This window comes from Liolophura sinensis, chromosome 10 (genome assembly GCF_032854445.1).
Source record: "Liolophura sinensis isolate JHLJ2023 chromosome 10, CUHK_Ljap_v2, whole genome shotgun sequence".
Lineage (NCBI taxonomy): Eukaryota > Metazoa > Mollusca > Polyplacophora > Chitonida > Chitonidae > Liolophura > Liolophura sinensis.
Window position 1 is genome coordinate 31,140,276 of NC_088304.1, and position 12,855 is coordinate 31,153,130.

General features: G+C 38.1%; 1 protein-coding gene across 1 annotated transcript; it reads right to left on the reverse strand.

Moving 5' to 3' along the window:
* On the reverse strand, nucleotides 1–9,396 carry LOC135476431 (coiled-coil domain-containing protein 157-like). Its single transcript, XM_064756457.1, has 11 exons — nucleotides 9,136–9,396; nucleotides 8,376–8,644; nucleotides 7,862–8,033; nucleotides 6,214–6,943; nucleotides 5,450–5,640; nucleotides 4,034–4,210; nucleotides 3,555–3,723; nucleotides 2,679–2,824; nucleotides 2,095–2,186; nucleotides 1,304–1,530; nucleotides 1–683 (listed from the first exon to the last, which is right to left on the reverse strand). Exons 2-11 carry the CDS (start codon nucleotides 8,624–8,626, stop codon nucleotides 535–537), a joined length of 2,304 nt encoding a protein of 767 aa, XP_064612527.1. The 5' UTR covers nucleotides 8,627–8,644; nucleotides 9,136–9,396; the 3' UTR covers nucleotides 1–534.
* Between the last annotated feature and the right edge of the window lie 3,459 nt (nucleotides 9,397–12,855).

The following is a 12,855-nucleotide window of genomic DNA, read 5'->3' on the forward strand; positions in this document are numbered from 1 at the left end:
TGTCCAGATCTCTCTGTCGTGAGTACACCTTGTCACAGAGAGTACAGGTGAAAGTGTCCACTGGGGTGTATATAGATGACTTGTCACTAGCCTTTACAGCAGGACTTGTGTAAGTCCAGATGTCTCTGTCCTGAGTACACCTTGTCACACAGTGTACAGGTGAAAGTGTCGACTGGGGTATATATAGATGACCTGTCACTAGCCTGTACAGTAGGACTTGTGTATGTCCAGATCTCTCTGTCGTGAGTACACCTTGTCATACAGTGTACATGTGAAAATGTCCACTGGGGTGTACGCAGATGACCTGTCACTAGCCTGTACAGTAGGACTTGTGTATGCCCAGATCTCTCTGTCGTGAGTACACCTTGTCACACAGTGTACAGGTAAAAGTGTCCACTGGGGTGTATAAAGATGACCTGTCACTAGCCTGTACAGTAGGACTTGTGTATGCCCAGATCTCTCTGTCGTGAGTACACCTTGTCACACAGTGTACAGGTAAAAGTGTCCACTGGGGTGTATAAAGATGACTTGTCACTAGCCTGTACAGTAGGACTTGTGTATGTCCAGATCTCTCTGCCGTGAGTACACCTTGTCACACAGTGTACAGGTAAAAGTGTCCACCGGAGCGTACGTAGATGACTTGTTGCTCTTATCTGACCTCCCTGACTTTGGCACTTCTTGCCCTGTCAAACACAAAAGAAAACAATGCTCATTTCACTACTAAAAATGTGTTCTGGAATATAACGGTTGTGCATTTGATGAAACTTAACATACATTTTGACTATTACCTAAACTCATGCATGCTTAAGTTTAATGGCAAAAAGTGCAAACTTTTCTACTGCAAAACTGGTTTTCACTGGTTTTCAAGAATGAAATCTGAAGTACGCATACAAGTAGATGTATTCTGGAAGATTTGGTCTTTTTTCCTGCTTGAATGAAAAAAATGTTGAATAGAAATGTAAAAACCAGCTAATCAATTATTACTTTGTATCTCACTGTGTAGTGACATATTGAGTAAGATCTGGTACATCAGCTCCTCTAAACAAGACCGGCATCTTTAAGACCATGTTCCTAGGCTCATAATACCCCTTTAATCACTGAAATATGGGTAAATGATAACTTGTGTGTACATGAAGCTCACAAGATATCTTACAAAAAGCAAATAATAAATGAACAGTTGGTTCCGACTCCAACAAAAGACAGAATTTTTAAAAGACCTTCTCTTGTTGAAAAGGCCAAGTTTAATTTTTTTTTACTCCTTAGTAATGTGATGCTTTAATATGTAAACTATTATTCGTCTTACCAGAATTGCGTGAAGAAGTGTTAGCCATTTTTCCAGAATTCTTCAACTGTTTGTAGACACCCACACTGGCACTTCCTGACTTGCCACTAGAAGGCCGCCCAGAACGACCAACAAGAAAGTTTTCGGTGTTTGACGGCAGAGTCGAGTTTTGGGTCTGTCTCGACATGCTTTTCTGTTTCAGACCGCCATGATTACTGGATGATGATTGGTTTCCCTCGGGTACAGCCCTGCAAACAATTGTAAAACAGAAGAATTCAATACAAGCCACATAGCTTTGACATGCTGGAGAGTTTCAAAGGTTCGTGTATCTTTGGACTTTTCAATAACCCAACAACTTACCACTGTCAGCACATGTTCGACAAAAATGTTCTTTGTCACAGCTCAAATATCACCACCGGTTCTCCAATATACAAACATTGCAATTCCCTTGCTAATGTGATGTTTTGTAACATCCAGGTCTAATGTTGTTTCCTGCACTCATTAACCAATGACAAGTATTCTCTAAAGTCATTTCTGAAGACAATTTTAACAACACATTAGCCCCATCATTAGATACTTACGGATCAACATTTACCCTTCCATGCCTTTATACAATATGCTATTCTTGTCAACAAAGACAAGCTTACCAAATACAAAGTACCAGGGATTATTTCTTTCAAATACTGAAATTCATTGTGATCTGTAAGGATGACAAAAAGAAAAACACCTTACCACCAAAAAATATACCCTTTTTTATAAGGGCTGGGGATACAGTGGAGATAAAAGATTCTGGGTTAAAGCTGAGCACTCACCAGGCTGTTTTGTACTGGACAGTGTGACCTCTGTGTGATTCTGGGTCCTCTCTTAATGTGTCCAGGCTGCTCTGTTTCCACAGAGGGACAGGCTGCTTATACAGTAAAGTATGCACACGATTAGTACACATATCAACCACTTTTTAGGAAATCTTAACTGGGCATGCCAGAGACGCTTTTTAATGTTACATTATGAATGCTCAGCATCATTTGGCTCCTCTGAATCTCAATTTTTACACTGTCCATTAAAATGGCCAAAACATTTCACAAATCCTGTGGATGGACATTTGTTTCCCCACAAGCTCGGCTTGGTTTTTTCACACCATAATGATGGCTGCAATCGTATAAGTCACATATTCTTGAGCATAGCTTAACACACCAGTCATATAAACAAATCAAATACATGGTCATGCATCACTGGCAAAGAGCCTAAGTGACAATAAGTCGATTTATCTACTTTGACATCTTTCCTGAGTGACAATAAGTGAGAATAAAGAAGGATTGGTGATAGTGTAGTGTGATGAACTTGTGCACATGGTTTTCAGGTGTCTCCCAAACAAAAGAAACAAACAGGACACATTTACCTGAGCAGGTGGGCGTCTGTTGTCCCTGGATTCCAACATTTTTCGGACAGAGTTTCGAAACGCCTCATTCTGTTCCTCCAAAACACGGATACGAAGATTATTAGCCTCAATTTGGTTCTCCATATCCTGCACCAAATCTCCGCTACCTGAAGACAAAGAAAACTCATGAATGTCTGTACAGATGTGTGGGTACAAAATAAAAGTATTTCATCCAAAGATTAGAATTTTTGAAGTGACACAATTTGTTTGCTTTGAGCAAATTAATCCACCTAATAAAATAGGGCCACTTAAAAGTTTTTCATGAAGTCTAGTTAATTTCTCAACAGAAAAAGTTGGCAATACCTTTATGTGCTTCTGAAAGTGAATACCAAATTTTAGGTGAAATAAGTATCGTCTTAAGAAAAAGAGCCACGAATAAAATATGAGGGATAAGTCTTCCCCTGCTTAATTACCAGATAAACCAATGTGTGTTTACCTGATTATGGAGATTATGAGATCTGTGAGTGAACAATTCAAAAGATACAGGTAAACAATGAATATTTTCAAAATTCAAGACTCAGATATGACAGATTTGTTGAGGAACAATTGATTTCAATAAACTAATGAAGGCCAGCTTAACACGTTTCATACTCAACAATATCTCACTTATTCAATGGCGGCCACATTATGATGGGGGGAAACTAGGCTTGAAACCCATGACCATCCACAGTTTGCGAAGAAATCTTCCCACCTACGGCCAGAGAGGAAGCCAGCATGAACTGGACTTGAACTCACAGCATTGGTGAGAATCTCCTGAGTCACTGCATCCCTCTGGCATGCTAACCACAGAGGTCACAGAAGCCACACTTTTTAAGAGCCTTGAGTACAAAGACAAACCTTGTATGTTTTGGTTGACTGGTCCATTAAGGTCTGGGAACTCCACCAACAATCTCTGCTGTTCTTTGGCTTCCTCCAGTTTACTCTCCAGGCCTTGGAGACATTTCTCTGTCTCTTCTACTGACCTCTGTAACTTGGATTTCTCCTCTCCTAACCTTGTGATGAGCAGCTGGAAACAGCCAGAACAAGGAGAGTAAAAAAGCAATAAAAAGCATTAATTGGTGTTGGTTTGATGACTATTTTCTGTAATTTATCAACTCTCAAAATACCACCACTATTTCACTTATTCTGTGGTCTATGAATATCAAACCTAACTGTGTGAGGCAGTGAGGACATCATAACATTGTTATGGTATTAATACCATAATATTATATATTCATAAAATATCCAAAAAAGTACAAAATGATGATGTTATTAGCTTTTAAATTCAGTAATATCTACTATGGCTATAGAAACAACCCTTTTGCTAAGTAAACTACCTGGTCTTCCTTCGATTTGGTTGTGAGGTCAGTCAGTTGCTTTTTGGTGGCGTGGAGGGCCTCCTCTAGACCCTCCTTGGTTTCCTCCAGCTCTGACAACTCACTCCTCAGATCCTCATTCTCCTGACCCATCTCCTCCAGGCGCTGTAACAGTGAGCCTTGCTTTGACTGTAATGACTGTAACAGAGAGTAAAGTGTAAGAGAGAGTAACAAATACAACAGAGTAATGACTGTAACAGAGTAAGAAATGAAATACAGGGCAACACCTACAACAAAGGGTTATACTTACATGCATAATGTGTGACAAGATGACTATACAGACGTCTGAGTGTGACAAGACAACTACAAAGAGGTCTGAGTGTGACAAGACAACTACACAGAGGTCTGAGTGTGACAAGACAACTACACAGAGCCCTGGGTGTGAAAAGACAACTACAAAGAACCCTGAGTGTGACAAGACAACTTCACAGATCCCTGAGTGTGAACATTAAGAGAACTACACAGAACCCTGAGTGTGACAAGACAACTACATAGAACCCTCTTGTGTGACAATACAGCTACACAGAACCCTGAGTGTGACAAGACAACTACACAGAGACGTGAGTGTGACAAGACAACTACTCAGAACCCTGAGTGTGACAAGACAACTACACAGAACCCTGAAAGTGACAAGACAACTACACAGAGCCCTGAGTGTGAGAAGAGAGCTACAAAGCACCCTTAGTGTGACAAGCCAACTACACAGCACCCTGATTGTGGCAAGACCACTACGCAGAACCCTGGGTGTGCCAAGACAGCTACACAGAACCCTGAAAGTGACAAGACAACTACACAGAACCCTGAGTGTGAGAAGAGAGCTACACAGAGACGTGAGTGTGACAAGACAGCTACACAGAACCCTGAAAGTGACAAGACAACTACACAGAACCCTGAGTGTGACAAGACAACTACACAGAACCCTGAAAGTGACAAGACAACTACACAGAACCCTGAGTGTGAGAAGAGAGCTACACAGAGACGTGAGTGTGACAAGACAGCTACACAGAACCCTGAAAGTGACAAGACAACTACACAGAACCCTGAGTGTGACAAGACAACTACACAGAACCCTGAGTGTGACAAAGCAACTGCACAGACAGATTCCTGAGTGTGACCATTAAAACAACTACACAGAAACGTGGGCGTGACAAGACCACTACGCAGAACCCTGGGTGTGCCAAGACAACTACACAGAACCCTGAGTTTGATAAAAGAACAACACAGAACCCTAATAAACTGTGTTATCAGAGAATAACAATTTGGAATCATTTGGATGCGAAACAAAATGTGCTGGGATTGTATTTCACCAGCAATCCATGAAAAACCACACATTCAACATTCATTTTCAGTCAACATTTATATTGGCGGCAGAATTACCTGGCTATGTTTGGCCGCACTCCTGTTCTTGCCTTGTTCTTTAGCCAGGTCTTTGTTCTTCACGTCCAGCTGACTGGTCACTTCATCTAGCTGAGAGGTCAAACTGATAATCTGACCTTGTAGAGTCTGGATGCTGACTGACCCTGTGCGAGCAGACTCTAGCTCCTTCTCCAACTCACAGTGGGTTTCCTCTACAATTACAAGTGATGTACCGTAACCAATGACGCTATCCAACAATCTTTAAATGATACACAACAAAATTACTGGTTGGTTTTTCACTAATCCATGCACAAAATAATTCAGTATATAAATTCTCCGCCGCATACACACATCTACATGTACAGGTGGTTACAGCTATTTTCTTTGATCAATGTTTAACACAGATTGGGTAGATAATCACTTAGCTGAACTAAGCATTATGCACATTAGTTCATTCCCTACAATCACTAGTACCCTGTAATCATAATAATGTAATTATTATTACTGTATATGACCTAAAATAACCATAAAATGCACAGACACAAATTGCAATAATTCAAAAGTAGTTAACCGTACAGGAAATTAGCCAAAATGAACCACTGTGGTTGCTTATATTCCCTCACAGTGGTAATTCCAAATGCAAAAAGAATTGAATAGCCTACTTTCAAGGGAGGAAAATCCTTGAAAGGCAAGCAGCCTATGTATTATGAAAATAGCCCATACATGTATACATCAGCAGGTACAGACAAACACGATATGTACATGTACATGTATATAGAACATACTCATTTTTTCTAGCAGCTTTTTCTGATCTGTGAGCTCATCCTTATATTTATCAAGCTGGGACTTCATGTCTTCTTGAGTCTCCTCCAACTTGCTCTTTTCTTCTTGGGCAATAGACAAAGCTTCTGAATGTTCTGTTTTCAAGCTGCTGAGTTTGGCTTCAAACTGAACTGCCATGCCATGCTGCGTTTCTTTCTCTAGCTTCACCTCTTTCTCACCATTTTTCACCTTCTCTTGTAGCTGTTCACATTTTCTATTTGATTTATCCAAATCGCTTTTCAGACTTTCAGCATTGGCAAAAAGCTGGTCCAAATGTTTATTGATTCTTTTTAAGTCTTTGATCTGCTCAGAGTTCCACTGGCTGACTTCATTTGCTGTCAGCCAATCATTGCCCTCCACATGAGGTTTGAACTTGAGCAGTGATGAAGGAAGGCTCTGGGACTGACACATGTTAATAATAGTATCACCAGATTCGCGCAAACTTTTCTGGACATAAAAACAAGATTCGCATGGGACAAAGGCAGTCTCTAATGTCTGTGATGATTTGTGGCAGCAGTCATGTGATATCGGCGATCCAATCACAGAGCGTATTTCAGCAGAACTAGGAGGGATTAGCCCCCCAAATCCTATCGTGCTGCGATTGCCTTCATCCTTTTGTATACTACAGGATTCGTCTGATAAATTCAATACTGACTCCTGAAGATCAGAAATCTTTCGCTCTTTGCTTCGGCACTGAAATCAATAAGGAAAACAAAAATATTACAAATTTATTTCAATTGTAACAGAAATCTGAGATTACTCTATCATCCATAGACAGGAAGATATTTCTTTTCATTCCCTAAACACAGGAAATACAATTCCCTTATCACAATTACTTTATAAAGAAAACCTTTTTCCTGTTAAGATAATGGCTAGGACTGCCCATCCAATTGGATGAACTCAGACAAGCCATTCATCGATCAGAAAGACAAAAATTTGTCAAAATGAGTGAGGGGCAGACACGCAGCACAGGGGAGATAACTGCAAAATGCCTGTTAAATACCGAAGAAACTTTTCCTTGAAGCCAGAAAGAGCATGACAAATATGCAGAGGCATGCAGGCTTCATCCACTCAGATATCTGAATCTGCTAGTTAAAACGTTAATTCAGATTTAAGCCTGCGATGAAGATAAGTGTGGATCTACATTAACCCTTCGTATGCATTAGGTTAAGACTGATCATGATTAAGAGTAAAGACATCTAAGGCCACACCAATTTCATTTGTTGTTTCATGCGCAGAATCATTCTTTTTTTAATGTTGTCTGAGGGTATAAAGAGAAAAATAAAAATGGAAAATCATCTAATTCAAGGAAAATATGAACTAAACCAGCAATTTTTCCTCTTAAAAATATATTTACAAAATCAGAAAACTTTGAAAAACAGGTGAAAAAAAAAGGAAAAAAGGTGGATTTTCATAAGTTATATTTTGACTTCATTGTTGGATTTATCAGCATCAGCTTGCTTGTAAAACATGAAATAAAACTGGTGTTTTATTCCCCCTCAAGTGTCCTAGCTCTGTGGGCCTTATTGGCTGATGTCTTCTTTGAATATCTGAATATGCTAGCACTAACACACATGCACAATTATACACACAATGGCACCACATAATCACCTCAGAGTTCAGCTGTGTGCAGAGGGCATGAACCTGTACCAGACGTTTCCAGTACCTCTTAACTACAAGCCCCACAGAGGTGCTCGAGGGCGGATCTACCCCAGCTGGGCTTTTCCCCAGCAGAAGTAGGTTTTCCAGGTATTTAGACATACCCTGAAGAAGCAAAACCAACCTGAAAGATAAGATATATTTGTGTCTTATAACAAGTCCCATGATCACATGGCTAAAAGGCAAAACTGGGTTCTTATGACATCAACGGATACATTTTCCGATTCCAGAATTTGATATTCATTTGATAAGTGTGTGATTCTGAAGTGTGATATCTCGGTCATGGAACATTACAATACCTGTATAAACTTTATGTGGGATACTGTATTGATATATATATATAGATCTGGTCCAGAGTTCATCCTCTTTTCAAGTTCCAGAAATACTAATCACAAGATTTTTGCTCATTATACATACATATCCACACTACTTTAACAATCACTAGGATATAAACTGGACTACCCACCTATCTATGACCAGTTCATATAGTACCACGTGTGACATCTGCCTTTCTTCATCAGTGTTTTCTGCAGAATAACTGTGCACATCCAATAATTCTTCTACATCCAGATCACATGACATCCTGTCCGGGTATTTCCAGGAGGGATAGCGGACAGGTCCCACACGCGAGAACACATCGTTGACGGCAGCCTGCAGATCACTGACATCAGTCTGTAGACTTTCCATACAAAACTTCCTTCCCAGCAGAGCCGCCATGTCAGAGGTTATCTGGAACTAGTCATTAATGAAAAATGGATTGTTATTTGTCAAGATTCCAAGGACATTATTCAGGGAATTAAAACATCTTACCACAACTACTATAAAGTTTATTGAGCCCTTAAAACTTACAGTAGCGTTAACCACAATGATTTTATCCAAGTTGTAGCTAAACCACTCGCGTCACTGATAAAACAGTTATATAATATATAATTCTGGTATATGCATTTTTTATTTCAAAATGTTACTCTTCCAACACAGGTGTGGCAATGGACATCCACAAGCTAACATGAGCAAAGGAGAAAATATATTAAACAGAAAACTTTTACCAAAAACGGCCTCGACACCAGTGAGCTACCACATTTCTGCAGACATCCCGCTGCTCTCTGAAATCATTCTGGTGATTCTGACTCGGATATTGTCATAACTCATTCAGACTCAAAGCAGAGTCACACTCACAGCCGACGTACATCAAACTGAACGAAGTACGAGAAAGTCCACACACTGACCTTAGTAATCCTTCACGAACTGGTGAAATTTGATGTCACGTTGTCATAGCATCGAAGATGTTGATGGCACTCTCGTTGTTGTTGTTGTCCAATAGTACCTGTCAAACTCCACGAATCTTCAAACGACATAATGCAGGGTAATCGAAAACGGTATGTACAATTACTTATCCATGTATGAAATTTCTCTTCAAAATCGTATCTTGTCATGTATTTGAAGTTTTAAAAACTGTGAAAACACGTATTTGCTTCGCTGCTGTCAGCTCCAAATCTGTTCTGACATGCCGCGCTTCCCTGGAATCCAACTGCAGAAGGGAGATAACTCTTGAACAACACCAAGAGTCCACACAGCGACAAAATTTACTTTTCAAATTGTCTGTTTCAAACGCAAAGTAGAATCCGGATGTCCTTTTCCATCCCCCAGCATTTCCCAAAATGAAAGAAAGAAAGGTACAATCAGAAAAGAATACAGTATACATGAAAAATCATGATTGCACTAAGTACCTGAAGAGGAGTGATAACTTCAGTATGCACAAATTTGCACAAGTTAAGATGATTGGAAAGATGTATGCTTTCATAAAGCTAGTGAGTGAATAAGTGTGTGAGTGAGTGGTTGGGGTAAGTTTCATGGAAATAGGTTCAGAACTTTTGGAAGAGTTGAATGGACAAAACCTGAATGTACGAAAAAGTCAAAAGCCCAAAATTCTAAATGTGGGTAATTATCAAAATAATTCCTTGATTGCCACTGAACTTAAGTATGACAGGCAAGATGTATGTGTGGTGAGTTTCATCAAAAATCGTCGATGTAGATTGGAAGAAGACGCATGGACAAAACCTTAATGTCCTAAATGGAGGTAATTGAGAAAATATAAACTTAAACATGCACAAGTTCAGATGACGGGCATGATGTATGGTTCCGGTATGTTTCATCGAAACTGGCGAAGTAGTTTGGGAGGAGATGCATTGACAAAATGATGTCTACAGACTGACAGACGTAGTTATTCCAGTACACACCCATAATTATTTATTAAACAAAATAATAAATACCGGGAATATTCATAATAATAATACAGAAACAAAATAAACATACATCAAAGATTCAATTGATTAGACCATTTTATTGCACCATTAAAGAGATATATTAAACATTAATTTGTGTATAAAAATGACATTTTTCCCAAGAAGTACAGACAAAGAAAAGATATTCACAAACTATGTCTATGTCTGTGCCAATTTTCAGAGATTCTGATCTTAACATTTTTCACTTGTTCTAAATCACAATACTAGTAGTTTATAGATCTAGGATACAGATGATGCAGAACAAGCCTTTGGTCCATATATACAGTGTACATGCAACCTACACTTTATTAGGCTTGGATGAGCCTATACACAAAAAGGACCTAAATCAAGCTATATGCACACATGTTCAAAATTAAAACTGATGTAGTAAAAGAAATACTTTATTTCACAGAAAGGTGCAGTCTTGCAGATGGTAAACACAGGTATGAAAAATTTGCAAGCCTCATTTGGGACAGCAGGCTCCAGAAAAGGCAAAACCTTACAGAAAAGTTCACTGCAGACGAGAGTTAAGGCAACTGCCACGAATGAAATTTAGCTAAGCACATAGCTCTCGTGTGAGCCGCGCTTTAAGGTCGCTTATAAACCATAACCACAAAATATGCAAGATGTGAGCTGTTTGTGCATCATTTTCAGAGATTACAAATGTAGATCTATTTGTACTGCATTTTGTAACTCCAAAAATACCAGTTTGTATGTTTCTTTGTCAAGTATGTCATTACCAGCAGTCCTATGTGTACATATAAGACTTGTCTGCTTGGGTGACTAGCTAGGCTACAAAAGTGACTATAATTTGCCAAGATGAATTGCCTTTATGTATTAAACAAGGCTTTTACAACAATGATGCAGTGGGTGAGAATAAAAAAAAAAATGAATATAAAATCTTGATTGATGGATAGAGGTTAGGGTTAAGGGTATTCTGAATCCTTGGACATTTTACTATACTGGAAATAAAAAAAGATTGATGGGTCTGAATCAGAAAGAATTACTTCTGTCCAGCGTCTTCTTTCTGACTCTGCAATATAGTGCAAAACAGTTTGAACAACAAATTAACAAAGACACCAGGAAATCCAATTAGGGCACATAGATTATGACTGAGCAGCTTGGACCTGAATAGCTTTAAACTTGAGATATTCCAAAGTTGTTTGTCCAAGAAAGTAGAACTTTTATGAAATTAATACAATAAAATACATTTTCATCCATATTTAGACCTAAAAAGAAATCACTGACTTGGATAATGGCAAGTAAGTTACATTTACTGATATTACACAGCGTCCATCCATATCAACACGGGGCCTCGGTGGCTGAGTGGTAAGCATGCTTGTGCAGCAAAAATGCAAAAATTAGACATTCAACACTTATTTTGTACACATTTTGATTAAACTTTCATATATGTTTTCAATCTCAATTACAATATTAAAAGTGTGCACCAAATATTTGTGCACATTTGCTATTCCATATATTACAGGTACCTTCATAGTCTCATTATATACATACACTTATACATGTACACATACCACCAATGATCAAATTCCACACTGTTATACTGTAAATATTCAACATTTTCACATGTTTGCAAAGTGTTTATTCCAGCATATTCTGAAGGCATTATTCTGTGTTGACTGATAAAATTATACTTTTGTGAAGCCCTTAAACTGGCCAATTCAACCAATGTAGTTTTGTTCAAAAACAAATTAAAAATGTTCATAAATTGCACTGAAAGTTGCTCTTTCATATGCAAAAAGGTTGAGGAATTAGGGTAATAGATATAGATCACCTTAATTCTTAAAGGTGAAGAATAAAACAGATTAAAACCAACAGAACATGCTAAATCTAATTTCCTGATGACATATACACATTCCAACACCTATGACCATTTCACACAGGACACATAGCATCACAGGGTTACCATAGCAAGGTTGTATGCACAACATTGGCTCCCTAGCAATATAAAATATTTAATGTTAAATGTACACATTCTGTCTAACAGGCTCCCAGCTGCTTACATGTAAGTCCTAGAAGTTTACAAAGCTATCCAGCACGAACATAAATTCAACCGAAGACTAGTTAGTCTTCATTACATTTAAATCTATGCTGAGTATCTACCTTAACACTTTACATGCTAATATGATGTCTACATAAATACCATACCATATCTAATAAGCTCATAAGAAAAAGAAAACTTCTCAATTTCTATGTATTTCTACAAAAAAAACAAAAAAACAAAAAAAAAAACAAAAAATACAAGAATGTGTAGAAATGAAGAAATTGTTTTGTTTGTACCTCAACTCCACATTACATTCACCAAACTATTTCACATATTATACTATAGTTTTAAGACCCTTTCACGAATATATTAAGAAAATCCAAAACATAAATGATTGACAATATACTGCCGAATATTAGCACTTACTCACATATTAGTTAAAACAAAACCAGTTTTTGGTGACTGGGAAATTTTGATATGTCAAAATTCTTAATGAACATGATAGTCATGCAAGAAAAGTGAAATAAAAAACTAATATTGACCAAAAAAGATATGGTAGTAAAATCTTGAAGATTTTGGTAAATTGACAGTAATGTGAAAAAACATGATTGTTGTTAAACAGGTGGAATACAAAAGTAATTTTCATCATTTAAGATGCA